General features: G+C 47.3%; 2 protein-coding genes across 2 annotated transcripts; one reads left to right on the top strand and one right to left on the bottom strand.

The window, feature by feature from the left end:
• The first annotated feature begins 270 nt into the window (after nt 1-270).
• Nucleotides 271-18,435, top strand: LOC109646003 (laminin subunit beta-1-like). Its single transcript, XM_069519642.1, has 33 exons — nt 271-428; nt 1,259-1,431; nt 3,565-3,700; nt 5,310-5,383; nt 6,128-6,316; nt 6,398-6,461; nt 7,019-7,221; nt 7,629-7,749; nt 7,868-8,056; nt 8,611-8,787; nt 9,086-9,198; nt 9,289-9,368; nt 9,462-9,597; nt 9,682-9,840; nt 10,055-10,188; nt 10,292-10,412; nt 10,530-10,716; nt 10,805-10,948; nt 11,045-11,276; nt 11,488-11,651; nt 11,928-12,152; nt 12,241-12,458; nt 13,354-13,450; nt 15,267-15,636; nt 15,714-15,898; nt 15,996-16,237; nt 16,307-16,513; nt 16,588-16,732; nt 16,827-17,034; nt 17,146-17,287; nt 17,363-17,539; nt 17,663-17,822; nt 17,909-18,435. The coding sequence occupies exons 1-33, from the start codon at nt 395-397 to the stop codon at nt 18,043-18,045; spliced, it is 5,343 nt and encodes a 1,780-aa protein (XP_069375743.1). The 5' UTR covers nt 271-394; the 3' UTR covers nt 18,046-18,435.
• On the bottom strand, nt 18,341-21,362 carry echdc3 (enoyl CoA hydratase domain containing 3). The gene is made up of 6 exons (XM_020111697.2): nt 21,179-21,362; nt 20,388-20,509; nt 20,206-20,303; nt 19,727-19,927; nt 19,406-19,584; nt 18,341-19,201 (listed from the first exon to the last, which is right to left on the bottom strand). Exons 1-6 carry the CDS (start codon nt 21,313-21,315, stop codon nt 19,048-19,050), a joined length of 891 nt encoding a protein of 296 aa, XP_019967256.2. The 5' UTR covers nt 21,316-21,362; the 3' UTR covers nt 18,341-19,047.
• Between the last annotated feature and the right edge of the window lie 98 nt (nt 21,363-21,460).

Below are 21,460 nucleotides of genomic sequence, written 5' to 3'. Positions count from 1 at the left end.
GGTGGGTTAAATAAAATGGATTTAAAGAATACTAAACTTTAAAGCATATCTATAAAACATATATTTAATAATATTACTAATATATATATTTATAATATAATGTCATTTATTATAATAATCATAATAATAATAACAGGAGTAGCTATGAAAGATCTCACCCAGATGTAATAAACAGTCATAAACAGTGTCTCTGTGTGTCCAGCAGAGGGGGTGCTTGTTTTCCTGACCTCACCCCTGCTGACAGCTGGGTGGAGCTGACTGGTGGGTTTGTGGGATGAGGAACTTTAGTAGAGGAGAAGTCGAAGTGCTCTGACTTTACACTCCACACACACTCTGATCCACACACACACTGCGAGCTGCTGCAGGAGGACACACACATCTTCAGCTGCTGGAGATGTCGCTCACCCTCCTCATCCTCTCGGCTCTGGGTGAGTTTGACTTCTCACTGAGTTTCTGTGTGTTTGCATGTGAGGACCTCATCTTCTGTTCGTCTCCAGCATCAACACATGTAATGAGATCCAGATGCAAACGCTTTCCCAGCAACTAGACTGATCCGCAAGGTGAGAGAAGGTGGAGCTGCTGCTGGAGGTTTGAGGAAAAATGTGTTTTATTTTAAAAAAAGAAAAAAGAAAGAAAGTTGTGAGCTGTTCACAGTCTCACGGATTTTATTTACACAGAGAGACCATGTGATTTTAATTTAAATGGTTCTGACCACAGCTTCTGGTTTCATCTTCCAAAACAACAGAAGACTGGAGACAAGTTCAAGAGTTTCAAAACAAACTGTTAAATATCTGTCTGTCTGTCAATCCTTCTATCTATCTGTCTATCTATCTATCTATCTATCTATCTGTCTATCTATCTATCTATCTATCTATCTATCTATCTATCTATCTATCTATCAGTCTGTCTGTCTGTCTGTCTGTCTATCTATCTATCTATCTGTCTATCTATCTATCTATCTATCTATCTATCTGTCTGTCTGTCAATCCTTATATCTTTCTATCTATCCATCTGTCTATCTATCTATCTATCTGTCTGTCTGTCCTCATATCTATCTATCTATCTATGTGTCCTTATGTCCATCCTTCAAACTGTCAATCTGTCCTTAAATCCTTCTATCCATCCTCCTTGTATCTATCCTTTTACTTATACATTCAAAAAAACATCTAGTTAGAGAGACTATGTTTGTCTTGTATCATCTCTCACCCTCCTCTCTCCCCCTCTCTCACTCTCTCTCTCTCTCTCTCCGTCCCTGCAGTCCTGTTGTGTCCCGTCGGGACTCAGGTACCAGAGTTTGCAGATGTGTGCACGGAGGGCAGCTGTTACCCGGCCACCGGCGACCTGCTGATCGGCCGGGCGCACAAACTCTCCGTCTCCTCCACCTGCGGCCTGAAGCATCCGGAACGCTTCTGCATCGTCGGACATCTGGAGGTAAGAGAGAGAGAGAGAGAGGGAGGGAGGGAGAGGGAGAAGGAGGGAGGATACTGGTGGGAACCTGGAACAGAAAATAAACCTCAGGATTTGAGGAGAGTAAGTGAGGGCCTCACTGGTATCAGGCTGAACTATGGAAGTTATGAGGCAGATGTTTGGATTTAAAACCTCGAGGCCTCGTTTTGGGCTGAAAACAGAAATTCATCATCAGGAGGTCCGACGGTTGTTTTCCCTCAATTATAGATCAACAGCTTCTTTATTTGATTTATAGGAATAATCACAGGACACTCCCACGTACCAACACGACAGAAACCTCAACACACACGACTCTGACGTTTACACTGCACCTGAAGCAGCTCCGCGTTATTTATTATTCCCTGAAGATCAAGAACCATTATGTTTTAAATTCACTCAACTGACCAACAACAGACATGTGAGCTGTCGTTTGATAGATTTAACACAGTCGGCTTTTTGTTTACTTCTCATTTGTGCCTGTGGTTTGATTCCCTCGTTGTCTCGGTGCCACAATTTCCCCCAGTGGGACCAGAACGATGTGAAAAATGTGTCTGCACCCTGTCTTGGTGAAATGGAAACAGTCCTTACGTTTGTATTTAAAATGCAGTTCAACAAATCGAGGCTGTGATGATGAAGACATTTAAAAACTCACTAACTTCCCTCTGAGGCCGAGAGCAACAAAAAACATGTTTTGACCAACAGCATCATTTAGCAACTTTATTTTTATAACACATGAACCACGAGACACAAATTGGGTGATTTGCAGATAACACAAAGTGGGTCAGTTCTCGGTGAAGGATATTTTTGACGCGATGTAAAATGCAGAAGCCCTGTCGACCTTCAACATGGCGTTTTTTATGGCGGTGACTTATCGTTCATGAATTCCTGTAAGAGAGGAGCGACTGGACGCAGGATGTGATGATATATGTCTCATGAAAAGTCATCAGGCACCACGATGAAAATGATTTTAACTCTTCACCAGCTTGAGTTCAAGTCTATCAGTGACAAAGCAGCAGAAGAACTCAGAGACATTGTGTCTGTGGGAGTCTGCACATGTACAGTATCTGCTCGCTGTCTGCTCTGGTGGGAGTGCACGCATTCCCCTCCACAATAAAAGCACTGTGCGGCTCACAATCCCAGCCCTGTTGTGCAGGGGGCGAGGTGGTGGTGGTGGTGGTGGGGTATTCTCCTTTTATCAAACACCCTTTGGTGAGTTCTGCGAGTGAATGGCGTCCTTATGAAGTGACGGACGCACTGTGGGGCCTCTCTGAGGATGAGCACAGTCAACAAGTATGAGCAGCAGATACAGAGGAGAGGAAGTCCCACTCGAGGGGCTCGAACACAGGCTGCTCACATTTCAACACAGACATGTTTGGCCGGGGCTCGTGAAACTGAGAAACTCGTCTTGTTTATTCTCCCGCTGAGATAATGGGAGGTTTAAGTGTGTGTGTGTGTGTGTGTGTGTGTGTGTGAGAGCTTGTGTACATGCCAAACCATATGGTGAGCAGACGAGGCAGTGAAAACATTATTAAACAGACACATCTGCAACATGATAATTATTCATTTGAGTTCAGTTACGCAGAGTTTTTTTTCACTTGCATTAACGACTACTGCACGGCCAAAAGTAAGTGGACGCTCCACCGTCCGCCCTCTCTGGTTTCAGGGTTTACACAAGACTTTGGAACAACTTGTTGGAGTTTGGTAACTCAGGAACGTTCCCTGATGGAGTCTGTAAACTCCGACAGTGGTTAAGGAGCAAGAAAACTCTAGATCAGGTCTGAATGAATCAGGATCTCGAGCCCACAGACTGATTTGTCAGTAATGAGACGTTTTCAATTATTATCTGCTGCAACATTAAGATTAACTTAAGATAAGACAACATCAGATAAGATAATCCTGTATTAGTCCCACACTGTGAGAATTTGCAATATTATGTTATTATATACGTGATATTGTGTATTATTAGTGTTTAGTTACACTTGTGGACATTAAAATGGACATTTCCAGTATTTTATTTTGTGATAAACTGATGAATAAAGGAACTAGTTGAGTAAATGTTTGATTTGTCATTTGGGTGCACTGAGCCTTTAACCCTCCTCAACCCTCTCTGTCCACCAGGAGGAGAAGAAATGTTTCGTGTGCGACTCCAGCGAGAGCTTCGACGAGGACACCAACTCCGTCAGCCACGGGATCGAGAACGTGGTCACCACCTTCGCTCACAACCGCCTCAAGACCTGGTGGCAGTCGGAGAACGGTGAGAGACGACAGAGAAGCGTGTGAGCCGCCACTGACTCTGTTCTCATGGGAGCCGAGCTCAGTAATGACAAGACGGGAGATGACAGGGGGGGGGGGGGGGGGGGGGTTATACAGGTGTGCAGACAATAAACAGATGTGTGTCATCACCTGAACGCACACAGGGCTTTAAAGTGGGAAACAGGAAGTGTGTAATGAGACAGAGGACGATGAGAGCGCTCCGAATGAGAAGCTGGAAACTTGAGAATAAGTTCTGTAATTAGAGGATTCACATGAACGAGCATCAAAGTAGTAAATTCACCACGAATCCAGGTGAAGAGTGAAAACTCTCCAGGGATCAGTGACTGTAAAAACTAAATTCTTTCCATGTGGAAGTCACTGGAAGCGTCTCTAGAACATGTTTAGTTTAAGTCAATTTAAAGTTTTCGAGAACACGCTTCCAGAGTGTTTGTGCAGGAACAGAAAACCTCTGACATCAGTTTTCTGGATCTTTGCTCGGTCAAACATCATCGGCCTGTTTCCAACTTTTCCAGGAACTTTACCCGAGTTTCTCCTCAGGAAACTGATCCACACTCTTCAGTCATGACTCTTGTAAACATACAGCGTGTGTTTGCGTTAAAGTAAATCATTATAGTTGATGCTCCATTAAATGAAAACCAATACTCACGACTTTATTAACATGATAAATGTTCATGGCAGCGTCAGGTTCCCAGACTTTCTGCCCTGTGCGCTCAGTCTGCACATGCCAACCTGATCCTGCAGAGCGGTGGGAATCTGTCGGAGGTGTGAGTCATGGCGGGTGCGGCGGCCAGCTCTGCAGATGTTGTCCAAACAGCAGGAGGCTGCAGACGCACACTAGCTTTGCTTGGGATTTCCTATAAGTCCAAATGTTCCACGTTGGCTTCTGAGCCACTTTCACCAGCAGCTGTTCACTTCGAGCTTCGTCGAGCTACGCAGTGTTTTCTGATGAGTGCTGCCACACGTTCGATGAGTGTTTGTGCCATTTGCCCTTTTGATCATTTTGTGACACTCAGTATTATCAGGTGTAATCTGGATAGTTAAATATGGATCATCATCTTTTCTCACGCGACAAGTCCTTCCTGTCTCATGTTTCAAAATAAGAGCCTCGTGCCTCGTTTCTGTGACTAAATCGCTTCAGAATCTCATTTTAAGCTTCTGGTACTTTCCCATGCCACAAAATTAATCAAATAATCGCAAAGAAGTATGACAAGTATGACAAGTATCCTTCATTAGTTCCACCACGGGGACATTTGCCAGCAGATTGCTTTTGATTTGCAACCAATCTACACATTAGTTTTATTGGTTTCATCAGATTTAGCTCCTCACATCTGCAAGTATGTAAAACTACACATGCAACGATTCACAGCGCAAAAAAACACGATGTAGGCCTGAAGTCTGAGTCTGACAGAAAACCAGCGGACTTCACTGAACAAACACAGAGAGCCTGTGAATGTGGAGCACATGTTAACGTGTGTGGGGATGAATCCCATCTGGGGTCGGTTCACCTCGACTACGGAACTCTTGTGAATGGAAAGAAAGAGAGAGAGAAAGAGAGCGATGATTGATTTCCTGTTTCCTTTCACCTGCAGGCGTGGAGAATGTGACCATCCAGCTGGACCTGGAGGCCGAGTTTCACTTCACGCACCTTATCATGACCTTCAAGGTGCTGGATCTCTCTCTCACACCCCCCCACATGCACACACACACACACACACACACACACACACATCATAGAGACGCTCTCGTACCCACGGCACGGAGATAAGCAGCACGGAGCAGCTGTGGTGGAGGAATGTGGGAAATGGTTCTGGTCTCTGGAGAGTGGTGGGAACCAGAGGAGGAGGGAGTGGAGGAGTCCGGGCTGCGCAGCATTAAGCTCAGATCTCGGTCACGTGGTCGGACATGATGTTAGACAGCTGGATTCAGGCCTTTCATTGACGTAGTCGTCAAAACACACACGTGCAACATACATCCTGTCCCACCCTGTTTTCAGTGGGACGACAGGAAAGATCCACGCCCACAGTGACTTCTGTAGTTTATACTGAAGTTACTGTCTCGTGTCCGAACCACAAGTTCTTATTGTTACACGAGAATCAAGATTCTAATTGACTACTTAGTAACTTTGATTTGAAAAAACTGAATTCATTTATCTTTTAAATAAAGTAACTTTAAAAAAAAAAAAGTTGCTTTAACTTTTTTTTAAATTTAAACTTTAGTTGTTAATGTTTTAGTTTCTCTGACACATGAACGTTCCAAAATAAATCCAAAATAAACGGAACTTAATCTAGATTATAATGTTTTGGTAGTGATGACAAGAAATAGTTGATTATTTTAAAAGAAGCTTGAGTGAAAATAGTTTGAATCGAGGTGAAGAAGTTTAATAATTTCTCCCTCCATCTGTCTGCAGACGTTTCGTCCGGCTGCCATGGTGATCGAGCGCTCGATGGACTTTGGGAAGACGTGGCAGGTTTATCGCTATTTCGCCTACGACTGCGAACTGTCCTTCCCCGGCGTGTCTCCCGGGCCCATGGTCAAAGTGGACGACATCATATGTGACTCCCACTACTCCGAAATCGAACCATCCACAGAGGGAGAGGTGTGTTTACCCTTTTAATTTACGATACGAGGTTGAAACCGAGATTCAGATACAGACTTATGAGTCACTTTTTAATTTCAGGTGATAATACGGGTGCTGGACCCGGCCTTCGAGATCGAGGACCCCTACAGTGTCAGGATACAGAGTACGTTTATGCAGAAAACGATTTTTATGGTTTTAGAGCACAAGTTTGCAACAGATATCATATCCCAACATTTTACCAGGAGTGTAAAAAAGAAAAATTAATTTAAATAATCAATATATAGACATACACAATATTTATAACAGTAGCAATCGAACACATTGACCCCTGACCTCCTTGTTGTGTGGTTAAAGTAAACACGAAGAGCGCTGAGACGACACTTCGTCTGTCGTCCAGGTAACAGCTACCTGGAGCAGAGCTGCGGAGGTGAGAGGTCAGGCGGGAGAAACTCTGGAAAGAATTTCACATGTGGAAGCGAGTCAGCCTTTGTGCACACGCCTACATCCAGACACACACACACACACACACACACACACACAGGCCTCATGTTAAGTATGTGGTGAATGCTGTGGGTGTGTGAGGAACAGCTGCAGGAAAAAATGAAGAAGAAATGAAGATTCATTTAATTTAATTATTTTCCTCTTGAGAAAAACTCACACAGACACCCCTGAATGCATCTGTGTGTGTGTGTGTGTGTGTGTGTGTGTGTGTGTGTGCAGACATGCTGAAGATCACTAACCTCCGGGTGAAGTTCATCAAGCTCCACACGTTGGGCGACAACCTGCTCGACTCCCGTGACGAGGTGACGGAGAAGTACTACTACGCCCTCTACGACATGGTCGTCCGCGGAAACTGCTTCTGCTACGGTCACGCCTCCGAATGCGCCCCGATGGACGGAGCGCCGACGGGAGCTGAGGGAATGGTACGACAAACACACACCCACAGGCCGCTGACACAAGAACGTAATGGAGTTTTTAATGTTGTTATTTATTGTTTTATTGTTAACGTCTGAAAACCAGTCTGCAGCTTTCAGTTGCATCACACGGGATCCCTCAGCAGACGACATGTCCATCATTTCATTGGTGATATTTACATTTTAATATGTTTTGAGTCCTAAATTTGAATATGTACAATTTCACAAGACCTGAGTAACACCACCTGCTGTTGAAGATCGTGTGAAATGACTGAAAGCTCCAGAACCTTTAATTGGAGCTTTTGAGTCTGTTTTGAAAACCAGGTGATATTTTTATCAGACCTGATGTTTTTAGGATGTTTTCTAACGACGAATAAATACTTTAAATACTTTGGTGTGTGTGTGTGTGTGTGTAGGTCCACGGTCGCTGTGTGTGTAACCACAACACCGAGGGATTGAACTGTGAACGCTGCACAGACTTTTACAACGACTTACCGTGGAGACCTGCGGAGGGACGAAACACACACGCCTGCAAGAGTAAGACAACCGACATCACTCAGACTCTCGCCTGTTAAAAGTTTGACGAACGTGTTGTTCAGTTTGATCGGTGGCTGATTGGAGGACTGATGTGAGTCTCTCACTCCCTCCGTCTCAGGGTGTGAGTGCAACCGTCACTCCACCTCGTGCCACTTCGACCTGGCCGTGTACATGACGACCGGCAACACGAGCGGAGGCGTGTGCGACGACTGCCGACACAACACGGTCGGCCGACAGTGTGAGCAGTGCGCGCCCTTCTTCTACCAGCACCCCGAGAGAGACCTGAGGGACCCCAGCGTCTGTGAACGTACGTCCCCTCGTCCTGACCTCTGACCTCCTCCTGTCTTCTCATTACGCCCAGTTAAAAGTTAGTGCCTCCGTGGTTCCTCCGACGAGCAGCACCTGGAGCCGCAACCGTCTCCGTGTTTGAAGTGAGGAGCAGAAAGTAGCTGCTGTGACAACATGATTGTAGCGACGTGCTAAATACCGGGTTCAAGTGGAAATGGTGCTTTAAAAATGAAACATGGCCTCCCCCTCTCTTTACCTCCTTCATTCTTCCCTCTGTTCAAAACTCCTCTTTTAAATGACACTCTGTTCTGTGCTGCTCTTTTTCTTTCTCACAGAAAACTTTATTTCTTTAGCACTGATTCAAACGAGGTGATTATGTTTTACATGATATTTAAAACACAGAACAACATAAGAAAGATAAGTTAAAGGGAAATATTTAAAACAATCAGCCGTAAATCAGGCAGCAAAACGCTGATGTTCATTTTAATGATTTAAAAACAGATGGGCTGATGGGAAGTCACCCATGTGTCTGTATCTGTTCACGCTGACGTCATGTGTGTTGTGTGTCCTCAGCGTGTAACTGCGACCCGGCCGGGTCTCTGGAGGGCGGACTGTGTGACCCGCGGACCGACGTGGCAGCCCGGCTGATCTCAGGCCAGTGTCGGTGCAAGGCCCACGTGGAGGGCGAGCGCTGCGACCACTGCAGACAGGGACACTACGGGCTGGGACAGGGGCCTCACGGCTGCCTGGGTGAGTCACAGTTACTTACATCACACGTGAGGGTTTTATTACTCTTCTTCATGGTTTCGTATCTTCGATCATATGATGATTCATTTATGTTTTATTTATTCCAGCTACTAATTAAACGCTTAATTTGAAAAACCCTGATGTGTAAAGCATGACTTAACTTGAATATGCATTATCACAAGATACTTGATTTAATTTCATCAGTGTGATTAAAGTGCTCGTTGCCCAGGTGAACATGCTACACGCTACATGCCACAGGATGAACTGACGCAGTCTCTGTCTCCTTTGTGTGTTTGGGCAGCTTGTGTGTGTAACCTGCTGGGCACTCTGCCGGGAGGAAACCCCTGTGATTCAGACTCAGGAAAGTGTTTCTGCAAACGCCTCGTGGACGGACACAACTGCGACCAGTGTCTGGTACGGATCCAAACTGTCAGCGCGACTCCGGATACTGTCTCAGTGTGTGTGTGTGTTTGAAATGTTTCCTCTGTGTTCCTTTGTCTACAGCCTCAGCACTGGGGTCTGTCCAACGACATGGACGGCTGCAGACCATGTGACTGTGACCAGGGCGGGGCTGTTGACAATAAGTACGTTTAATGAGTAGAAATATAACAACTATAATCTTTGATCCTGAATGAAAGGAAACGTTTCAGGAGACACTTGTGTTTCCCTGTCCACAGCTGTGACCCTCACTCAGGACAGTGCGTGTGCAGGGAGCACATGTTCGGACGTCGCTGTGATCAGGTCGAGTCCGGCTTCTACTTCATCACTCTCGATCACTACACCTACGAGGCCGAGGACGCCCAACACGGACCCGTGAGTGTGTCTTAACGAGCCGTCCGTCTAGTGGTGGGGTGTTGTTGGCCAGATGTGTAAATTACATCTGTCTCTGTGCCTCAGGGTGTGACGGTGGTCCAGAGACCTTATCCTCTGGACCGTAGTCCCACGTGGACCGGTATGGGATTTGTTAACGTGCCAGAAGGAGCCTACTTAGAGTTCAACATCAACAACATCCCAGAGTCCATGGACTACGACGTCCTGATCCGCTATGAACCACAGGTAACACACACTCTGACGCAACATCTCAGTGTCACACAAGATAAAAGAACATCAGAACAAAATGATGCTCTGATCTGTGCAGGGAAAGGTCCGATTTCAAAATATGATATTACAAAAGTTTCTATCATCGTTCTGTCTGAAGAGTGAAAACACGATGGTAAGTTACAGTTTGAAGAGTGTGTGTGTGTGTGTGTGTGTGTGTGTGTGTTGTCAGCTGCCAGAGCAGTGGGAGCAGGTGAACATCAGAGTCCAGCGTCCCGTCTTCAACCCTCCGAACTACATCAGTCAATGTGGTAACTACATCCAGGCTGGAGACGAACAGGCCATCTCTCTCCCACCTGGATCCAGGTGAGACGACGTCACAGTCTACGTGTGTGTGTGTGTGTGTGTGTGTGTGTCTGCCGTCGTTCACAACACGTAAACAACACCCTCTGACCCTGTTGTGTTTCAGACACGTGTTGCTGGACAGGCCGGTGTGTTTCGAGAGAGGCCTGAACTACACGATCCGTCTCAGTCTGCCGCTGTACTCGTCAGTCAGCGACGTCCAGAGCCCGTACACACTCATCGACTCAGTACGCTCAGTTTACACACACACACACTCAAGCACTTCATATTAATAAGGTGCCATTAATGATGTGACATGTGACATAACCACGAGATTTCCATCTGACCTCCTTCGTCTCTTGTAGTTGGTGCTGATTCCTCGGGTTAGGGAGCTGAACATGTTCCTCGGCATCGATGGCTCGGGAGCGTGGGATACGTTCCAGCGCTACAGATGTCTGGAGAGCAGCCAGAGCGTCGTCAAGAGCCCCATGACCGACATCTGTAGCGACTACATCTTCAGCGTCTCTGCTCTGCTGCACAACGGAGCCATGGGTACGAGAGTCGTGCGACTTTGATCGTTATCTTTTTCATCAACAATATTCTCATCCCCTCTTTTTCTCTCCCTCATATTATTTCCCAGCATGCCAGTGTGACCCTCAGGGTTCACTCAGTGCTGTGTGCGAGTCCAGCGGAGGTCAGTGTCGGTGCCGACCCAATGTCGTCGGCAGGAACTGTGACCACTGTGCCCCGGCCACGTTCCTGTTCGGCCCCGCCGGCTGCAGACGTAAGTGTCGGACGCGTGTGTTCAGTTTGTTAAATAAATGTGATATTTAATTAAACCAGCAACAAAACACCAGTGCGATGATTCACACATTTCCAGCTTGCGACTGTGACCCTCGGGGCTCGATCAGCGCCTTCTGCCACGAGTCCACCGGCCAGTGCGAGTGCTTCCCCGGGGCCACGGGTCGCCAGTGTTCCCACTGCCTGCCGGGATTCTGGGGCTTCCCCCAGTGCCGACCCTGCCACTGCAACGGCCACAGCGAGCACTGCCACCCGCAGACCGGAGAGTGCCAGGGCTGCAGGGAATTCACCACCGGGCAGCACTGCGAGAGGTACGACCTGGTGGTTAACTCTACTTCTATGACGAGGGCAGGAGCGGGAACTCGTATTCTCTAGTGAAACGACGTCAAAAGCTCAAAGGAAACATTCCTGACATTCCTCAGGACCCGCGTGTTGTGAAATCACTGACATTACGACACCCGTTCCCTCCAGATGGCCTTAAATCAGAGGGGTCTTTTCTGTTAACTGTCCCTTTACGTCCAGGTGCCTGGACGGTTACCACGGGGACCCAGAGCTGGGCTCAGGGGGCCACTGTCGCCCCTGCATGTGTCCCGATGGCCCCCGCAGCGGACGCCAGTTTGCAGACAGCTGTTACCTCCTGTCCTACACCAGCCAGCTGGTGTGTGTGTGCAGCCCGGGCTACAAAGGTAGATCAACACATTCGTTTTTACGTGAGCGAGTTTATGTCAACATGTCTTCACCTCACACACACACACACACACACACATACACACACACACACTTTAAAGCCAAACACTTCAGTGTCCCTGTAATTACCCTGTAATTATCTTCCTCTAAATACACGAAGCAGTCTTTTCTGCCTTAATGTCACTGAAAACCTCCCGGGTGAAAAATGAAAAATCCACACGACATTTAATTCTATTACCAGCAGTTCATTTATCTCGCCGTTTCTTTTCCTGAAGGTTCCAGATGTGACGAGTGCGCCCCCGGATACTTCGGGAACCCTCTGGTGCCCGGCGGGAGCTGCATGCCCTGCCGGTGCAACAACAACATCGACATGCACGACCCGGGGTCCTGCGACGCCCGGACGGGGGCCTGCCTCAAATGCCTGTACCACACCGACGGCTACGGATGCCAGCACTGCAAACTGGGTTACTACGGCAACGCTGCCACGCAGAGCTGCAGGAGTGAGTCCAGCTGCTGACGTCACACCGCGAACTCACCGAGTGTGATATTGATGTAGTGACATATGTATAAAACGTCTTCTCTGTGCAGAGTGCATGTGTGACAGTGTGGGGACGCTACCTCCGGCCTGCTCGTCCCCGAACGAGTGTCAGTGTGATCAGCACACCGGTCAGTGTTCCTGCCAGCCCAACGTGGTCGGTCAGAACTGCGACCGCTGCGCCGCGGACACGTGGAACATCGCCAGCGGGACGGGCTGCGACCGCTGCGACTGCGACCCCGTCCACTCCTTCGGCTCCTCCTGCAATGAGGTGGGTCGGACTCTGTGACCAGTCACAACAGCAAAGCAAAATTATCTATCGTTCTAATCTAATGCAGATTATTCCCACATATTTCATCGAGTGCAAATTTAAAACTTAGAAGTGAATCTGTTAAACTGCGAACAACAAAACTTTAATCTAATCAGTTCATCTCTGAGTTCAAATAAATATCTGAACCAAATCTGAAGAAATCCCCTCAAAGTGTTCTTGAGAAATCGTGTTCACACGAACCTGAATCTCAGTCCTCAACGATAGCTGGACATAATAAAGGTTACCACGGTATGTGATGGAAAAAGTGACATTTTTCCCTGAAGAGAAATCTGAGCAAAGACGCACAACGAAGAAATTACTTTTACAATTTGGTTCTGTCGGCATCACATCCTGCAGCAGCTGCTCCAGTGTTCTCTCCATGAACACGACGTACAGCTGAAACACTCGTCTCTCAATGAAGAGCTGTTGCCAAGGTTTGTATTTCACAATGAGCCAATGTTCCCAGTAATTCACATGGAGAGCTGCAGTGAGTCACTGTGACCAAACCCCCTAATCACCCGGGTCTGGGTTTGTGTAATTTTATTTTTTGATATATGGACTCCAGCTGCATGTGTGTACTCATGCACACAAAGAACACAATGGTGCACACACACACACACACACACACATAAATATGTGGGTTTCTGTGTTTACTGGCTGCTTTCCATGAGAGGAAGGAAATCTCACAATACTCTGTGGAATAACTGAATGTGCATTTCTTTAAGAGAAGAGAGTTGTATTTATCCAGAGTCCATTGTGTCAGCGAGAGAAAGAAACGCTGAGATTAAAACTTCAGCCCGACACACACATCAGGTTTTTGTTTTATAGTATTTTTGTTAATGTGTTTTTGCTGCAGGTCACAGGTCAGTGCTCGTGCAAACCTGGTTTTGGCGGCAGCACATGTCGGGAGTGCAGGGAGCTGTTCTGGGGGAATCCAGAGGTTAAATGTCACGGTAGGTTTTAAACACCTGCAGAACTCACTGTCGCTGTTTATTCTAGAGTTGTGTTGTACTTAATATTTTTTTAACGTGAACAAGGTGAAAGTCATTAACATTTAAATTCAACTTTGGTGCCACCAAGTGGTTTCAAACAGAAAGGACGAGGGGAGGATAGACAGAAATTACAGTTATAATATTCTTAAAATAAGTTTCAGTCGTGATGCTTTAATCAATATTTTGTATTAATATCAAATTCAAAGAACGCTGTCATGACGTGGTGTCGTAACAATCGGCCAATACAGATGAGGAGAGGCGGGGGTTCCTTCAGGGGAAGTGGGAGTGGCGGAGGATGAATGTCGTCTTTAGCTGAAACAGAGTCTTCTCTCGACCACATGTTTGTGAAACATCTGGACTGAGGTCAGGTTAAAGACACACACAGCCAAGAACAGGCCTGTTAGAGCATAATAAATTACCCTGCGTGCCTGTTTAAGGATCCTTGTCCTAACACTGAAGCACACGACCTTGAGTCCTCCACCGTTCACCCAATAAGGATATGAACTCTCCAGTCTCTTAAATCTCACGGTCACTGTTTCATTTCAGCCTCCGACGCTGAAACACTGTTCAGACGCATCCTGACTGTACGAGATGTGCTCTAGTTTCCCTTTGAACTACTGTGGTGGGTTCGTTCATCATCGCACGAGATTCTCAGACTCAACCATGAGCGTCAGTTTTTTTTTTTTTAAAGCCAAAGCTTCCTCATAAGGATTTTAAAATGTCTTTGGACCAAACAGACTTTGTCAGACAGGTGCTGAGTATCTCAGCCAAACTGACGGAGCGCCCATCTGCAGACAATGCACACCCCACAGTAGCTGGCTGAGAGAAAGGGTGAGGAGAGGGGAGGCAGAGGGAGGGGGTCTGGGAATGACCTCTCTTTCCCTGCCCACAAGAGCCAGATGTTCTCCAGAACTCCCAGGCATCCCGTTTTCATCATGCTCCGGCTCCCAGAGGAGCCAGGAATGCTGAATTATTCCCTGGAGGTCTCTTGAGCTGCTGAACCAGCTGGACCTCTCCTCCTATAGGCTCAGATGATACACTGATGCACAGGGGGGGGGGGAACGTGTGGGCAGCTGTGAGTTAACGTGTCGTTAACGAAGATGTGAAACACTAAAATGTAGATATTAAAAACTAACAGATGGTTTATAAGGTGAAAGTCAGCGTCACTGGAATGTGGGTGTTGTGGTCCTGTGCCCATAATCACCACGTATGTTCTGTGTGCGTGTGTTTCCGAAGACGAGTGTAATATTTCTACGTGACAAAAAGTAAAGTTCAAACCCGACCTTCACCTCCTGCTCCATAAATCACACTCAAACTGCAGCAGCACTGATGGTGGAAACCTCTCAAACCCTGCATTCCTCCGTCCTGACTCACACTCAACAACCTCCCTCCTCTTCTCTGGAGGGGGGGGGGGGGGGGCAGCCCAGTGGACAAACCCAACGCTCGGGGGGGCGGGGGGGGGTCAGTGTGACCCTCCCGGTCGACTTCATGGCGAAGTTAATTTGCTGGAGGTTGAACTAACTTTGTTTTCAAAAGACTTATTTCCCTGAGGAGACTTTTCGAGTATCACATTCCTTAAGACAACACAGCGCATGATGTTTATTGTTCTTTTTCAAGTGTCTGCTCTATTATAACAACAGTTTCCAGGTCAGTTATGAAGCAATAAGAGGACTCACATAACCTCGGAAGGAGAAGTTAGAGTTTGAGTGACAGATGTATGAATGTGTGTGTTCATGGATGTAAAGCACTTCCTCTCTCTCTGTGTGTGTGTCGTCAGCTTGTGACTGCGACCCTCAGGGGATCTCCAGCGAGCAGTGTCATCGAGCCACCGGTCAGTGCACCTGCGTGGAGGGTGTTTCCGGCCCGCGCTGCGACAAGTGCGCCCGAGGCTTCCAGGGCGAGTTCCCCGACTGTGAACCCTGCCACCAGTGCTTCGCCACCTGGGACGTCGTGGTCGGCGAGCTGACCAATCAGACCCAACGTCTGGAGGCCCAGGTGACGGAGCTCCAGACCAGCGGGGTGACGGAGCCGTACAAAGAGTTGATCGGCAGCCTGGAGAGAAACGCCAAGGCTGTGAGAGAGATAGTCGAGAGCAACCCTGCAGCCGTGAAGCTGGAGCAGACACAGGATCTAATGCACCAGATCACGTACGTACAGAAACAAACAGAGCAGCACAGAGAGACTCGTGTAGGACACACCCTTCATCTTCATCCCGTGTTTTCAGTGGTTTGATGTCCTACCTGAACGGAAAGCTCAACACCACAGAGGAGACCTTGAACCTTCTCCACAGCGACGCCAACTCCACCGACTTTAACTTGGACGCACTGACGGACGAGGCCAACCAGCTGGAGCTGAGCGTCCAGGATCTGAGACAGCAGGTGTACGATGCCAAGAACGCCAACCTCCAGGGTGAGAACTCAGACTGTGGCACAGTGTCTTCATTTTGACCTTTAACTGGGAAACAAGCGCAACATCAATTAATGACTTTCTGACCCCGTGTTTTCAGGTGCCATGGACACCATCACAGCGGCACACACGCAGTCTACGATGGCGGAGCTCCTCGCCAACACCTCCACCAGTGACCCTGGAAACACGGTGGAAGAGTCCGCCGCGGTACGGAAAGCCACGGAGGACAAACTGAGCAGAGGTCAGAAGGAGTTCGACCGCAAGCACCAAAGAAACTCACAGAAGCTGGAGAAACTGTCCAAGGAGCTGGACAAGTTTGATCTGACACCTCTTAGTGAGAAGGTGAGAAACATCAACAAAACTCAAATACTCTAGAAAACCTCAAACTGACACAGGACTGTTCCTCTGCAGACGTGTGGCGGCGCAGCCTCGGGTGACGGCTGCTCCGGCTCCTCCTGCGGCGGGTTGGGTTGTGTCGGCGAGGGAGGAGCGCCTCACTGTGGAGGAGAAGGATGCGAAGGCGTCGTCACGACCTCCCAAACTGCTCTCAAATCAGCCAAGGACCTGGACCTGGAGATCTTAGCAGCTATGCAGGAGGTGGACAAGCTCTCCAGGATGGTGAGTGAACACTTTCTTGCATCTGGAGCAGAATAACTGAGGACGAGTCAAACACTGACTCTGCTTGTGTTCAGGTGTGGGAGGCAAACATCCGTGCAAACGAGGCCAAGGGGAACGCGATGGAGGTGCTGATCAAATCCAACCGGAGCAAGGAGAGGGTGGAGCAGAGCAACGAGCAGCTCCGCAACCTCATCAAAGAGATACGAGACCTCCTCACCAGTGAGCGCACCACTCACCATGGATATGAGACATTCAGTACTTTTAAAATGGAAACGTTGGCATGAACTGTATTTTGTCTCTGATAATGATCCAGATGAAAAGGCAGATGTTTCGGTGATCGAGATGGTGGCGAACGAGGTGATGGCTCTGGAGATGCCGACCTCGACGGAGAAGCTGCACGAGCTGACGAAGGAGATCAGGGACAAGGTCGGCACCCTGACCAGCGTGGAGACCATCCTGAGTCAGAGCGCTGAGGACATCCAGGTCGCAGAGAATCTGCTGAAGGAGGCCAAGGCTGCCAGGTAACACGCAACACACGGTTGTAATAACACACAAAGACAAACTGTGACGGGGAGGAGGACGGTTGTGTCCAGGGGCGGAGTCATGAATACTCTGCTCTGTCTGTCCGTTAGTGAACAGGCGTCCAACGTAAAGGAGACAGCAGATGTAGTGAAGGCAGCGCTGGACGAGACGGAGCGCGCTCAGACTATCGCCATGGACGCCATCCAACTGGCCCAGAACAACACTAAGGGCACATTGGACCTGCTGATCTCTGTGAGTTTCACCTCTGACCTCTGGGGTTACCACACAGCGAGGATGCAGGGGTTAATGTGTGTGTGTGTGTCTCAGGTGGAGTCGGAGACAGCCTCAACGGAGCTGAAGCTCGGTAACACCACAGGTCGCCTGGTTCAGCTGGAGAGGGAGGTCGGCCTGCTGAGACAAAACAACCTGGAAGTGAACCAGCTAACAGAGACGGCCAAATGGGTCGGAAACCAGGCCGGACAGGAAGCAGACGAGGCCCAGAAGGTCTCACACACACACACACACACACACACTGTAAACACACTCTTACCTTTTGAAACATCTGACGTAAGGAGCACACACATGCTGCCGTCAGCCTTGTGATGCTCTGTGTGTTTGTGTGTGAAGGAGTTTGACTCGGAGGTGAAAGATAAACTGGAGGAGGTGGAGGACCTGGTGGAGGATAAAGGGGAGTCGGTGCTTCAGGCGAGGAGGAGAGCAGACGCGCTGCAGCAGGAGGCCAAGGAGCTGCTCACTCAGAGCAGCAACAAGCTGCAGAGACTCGGAGGTAAGAAGATATAAATCTGGTGTGTTTTCATTCTGCGTCTACTTCCTCCAGTTCTCTCCATGTCCGCTGTGATCCTGTGTTTTCAGAGCTGGAGAGCTCCTACAAGGACAACCAGCGCGTCCTGGAGGACAAAGCTGCAGAGCTGGCCGAGCTGGAGCAAACCGTCCGCAAGATCCTGGAGGAGATCAGCTACAAAGTGACTCTGTACAGCACCTGTCTGTGATGACAGCACCTCAACCTCTGCTGCCCGGGATTCTAATAGAGACAAATACTGCTCCCACATAAATACCATGTTTTATAGCCGTCAGGACCAAACACTGTTCAGATGTTTTGATTGTGTCAGCGCCAGCAGCCGAACGTCTAAACGTAACGGACAGCTGAGCCAAGAAGTATTTTAACAATGGAGACAAGCTGCCAAAGATGAAAGAAAACCACTGAAAGCCAACGAGACCTCAGTGCTAGAAGTATTTACCAGTGTAAGCTACTACAATCTATGTATTTAAATATATGACTGAACATTTGTGAGAAATATTCAAAGTTTTATAGATATAAGCCCAAAGATATGTAACATTGACAGGACCAAACAAATAATAAAATTGGATTTGAAGATGAATGTACTGGTTTTTTTGTGGGCTGGTAGAGAATATCTGTTTCCTCATTTTTATTATTTACATGAAATAAAATTCCTTAGACATAAACAAATCACCGTCTATGACGTAGTAAGTGCAGACTCTGAAACCAGAAACCAAAAACATCTAAATGTAGAATTGTAAGTAATAAATTTTAGGCCTGATTCTGGATGATTTCCATGTTTTTCTCCCAGTGAGTTGAAAAGAAGTTTTACGTTCTCATAAACACTTTGGTTGGGAAAATGATTTAGAGAGTTACTGTACTGCATTAAACATTTTACAAATATTATACAGCGAGCAGCATTCTTTGTAATTATGAGTCTATTATTTCATCATCAGTGTTTTTCCCTCTCGTCTCCACTCAGCAGATTTTTTAAAGGCACAGCGGTTCAGTGACTAAATCCTCAGGGGACATGAAGTCGACGATTTCAAACCTCATCATGGTTCAAATTAAACTCTCTCATGTTCACAGTCCAATCATTGACTCAGGCCTGGTGCTACTTATTCAACCACGTGCACCAATCAGCACAATACGTCCATCACTGCAGTGACGTGCGGTGGTTAAAGTTTCTCCAAACCGTCCGTCCGTCCGTCCGTCAGTCGTGGGCCTTTTCTGGTTTATGGCTCCACACTGGTTTGCGTTTCTCTATGAAGGCTCGGATCCCCTCCTGTCCGTCGCTCAGAGCCAGGTTGTCCACCATCACCTTGGAGGCGGTGGCGTACGCTGCGTCTCGGCCTTGAGCCATTTGTCTTTGGAGGAAACAAAGGAAAACATTTGATTCAGTATAAAACCATCAGTTTTAACTCTTCATCTTCCTCGTCCAATTGAAGTTGGAGTGTGGAAGCTGCTATTGTCCAGTGATAAAATCATTTCAACTGATGAAAGTGAAATTCAACTGTTCAATGGTTCCCGGACATTTAAAACGAATGTGTCTGCACTGTTAAAACTCCGACCTTTGGAAAGTGGCTTTTCCGAGGGCTACGACGGGTCGGCTCGCCTGACACACCCGCCGGGCGATGGCCAACGTCTCCTCCTCCAGTCGCTCCTCTGGCACCACCTTACTGACCAGACCGTGCAGCAAAGCATCATGGGCTGAGATGGGAGTTCCAGTGAACAGCATCTCCATGGCGACCTGGTTAAAAGAGAAAGAGACGGTGTAAATCAAACATAGCATTTAGCCTTTAGCTTCATAAAGTCGATCAAAATTGTTGCAGATCAATCAGTGAATCTGAATTCAAGATCTAAAAGTTTCCCTCACTAGCTTCAGCTCTTACTTTCCGCGGCACAGCTCTGCCGATGGCCACCGCCGGCGTCGAGCAGAACAGACCCACGTTTACCCCCGGCGTGGCGAAGGTTGACTTCTCGGTCACCACGGCAATATCGCAGCTGGCAACAAGCTGGCAACCGGCCGCCGTGGCAACTCCATTCACCATGGCGACCACTGGAACAGGTATGTCTTGGATCAGAGTCATTACCTGAAGCACAAGAGACACAGACTTAGTTTCCTCGAATGAATCTTATCTTCATCTAAATGAACATCAGCTGTTTGAAGAAGACTTGAAACTAGAGACTGAGACACAAATGACAAAGTTTCCTGACGTTATAAAATGAGAAGTGGAGACATTTTCTATAGACTTCTATGGAAACTACCGGTGGAGTCGCCCTCTGCTGGTCATTACAGAGAATACAGGTGTCAGACACCTTCAGCATCATACTGATGTGATGACATGATCACATAGACAGAAACATTTACCTCTGCACAGGTGTGAAACACCTTGGTGTGATACTCTCTGCCCTGAGCGGACGTCAGCTCCTTCAGGTCGTGTCCGGAGGAAAACACCGGACCTTTGGCTGAAACACACAAACACGATTAGACCGACATCTTTTCTCCGTCACTCTAACACACACACACACACATTAGAAATAAATTCTCACCTGATATGATAATAACTCTGAGATCGTCACTGTCGACGTCAGTGACGAGGTTTTCTCTGAGAGATTCCAACATGGACAGAGACAGAGCATTTCTCTTCTGGGGATTGTTCAAGATTATTCTCCTGAAAACAAAACAGCAACACAACAACCACAGGAGACGACAGAATAAGAATGAACTATAATTCACATTAAACCAGTGAGGAGCAGAATATTATTAAACCTTTAGTTTTTAAGTTGTAATCACAACTTTGTACAGAATATTATAATCAATCTTGTTTAACCTGTTTCTGGAAACGTCATGTTCCACTTCCTTCTACTACTACTACGTGTACTGTACTTCTATCCCACATTATATTTAAAATACTTGTGATTCAATGCTCCTTTACTACATAAAAAGTATAAGAACAGAAAGTTTTGAGGTTCTGGAAACTGTGGGAGAGAAAATACTTGTACTTAATAAGTTTTTATCTCCACTGCATGAGAGACATTAGTTGATTAAAACGTTTCTGAAGCAACGTTTTAATAGATTTGTGATATTTTCTCATTCATGTCGTCGAAGAATAATGTGACATCCTAATGTTTGACATTGAGAATTTTGCAGAATTATAAATCACACGGGAATGACATGTGTGCCGAATCTCTTCTAAGACCTTGTAATGTGTAATGAAGTCCCGCTCGGACCACTGTAACCCACTGTGGGTGTTTAAATCTTTATTCATCTCTTAAATCTAAAGCTTCTACCTCTGACCTCCTGTTTGTAAACAGAGGACGGACACATTTCACCGCTGCACCTTATTCCGTCGCTCTGCTGTTTCACCGTCGGCGGCTCCGGTTCGGTTGTCCGGTAAAATCTTGTCCCGGTCAGAAGCGTCGCTGACCGGCGGAGCTGAAACAAACCAGCCGCTCTGGTCAGAAAACCACCGGCCATGTTCGTCCGTGTTCACCGCTCCAGCACTTCCGCTCACACTTCCGGGTACGACAGCGTAAACAGCACGTGGTGCAACGTAGGAACCAATAAACTCACATAATCACATTTCTTTAGTTGTGAAGTGTGTTTATAAAGAGAAACAAGT

Source organism: Paralichthys olivaceus, chromosome 23, assembly GCF_024713975.1.
Source record: "Paralichthys olivaceus isolate ysfri-2021 chromosome 23, ASM2471397v2, whole genome shotgun sequence".
Classification (NCBI taxonomy): domain Eukaryota; kingdom Metazoa; phylum Chordata; class Actinopteri; order Pleuronectiformes; family Paralichthyidae; genus Paralichthys; species Paralichthys olivaceus.
The sequence above is the reverse complement of the archived record's forward strand: the minus strand, read 5'-3'. Positions and strand labels throughout refer to the sequence as shown.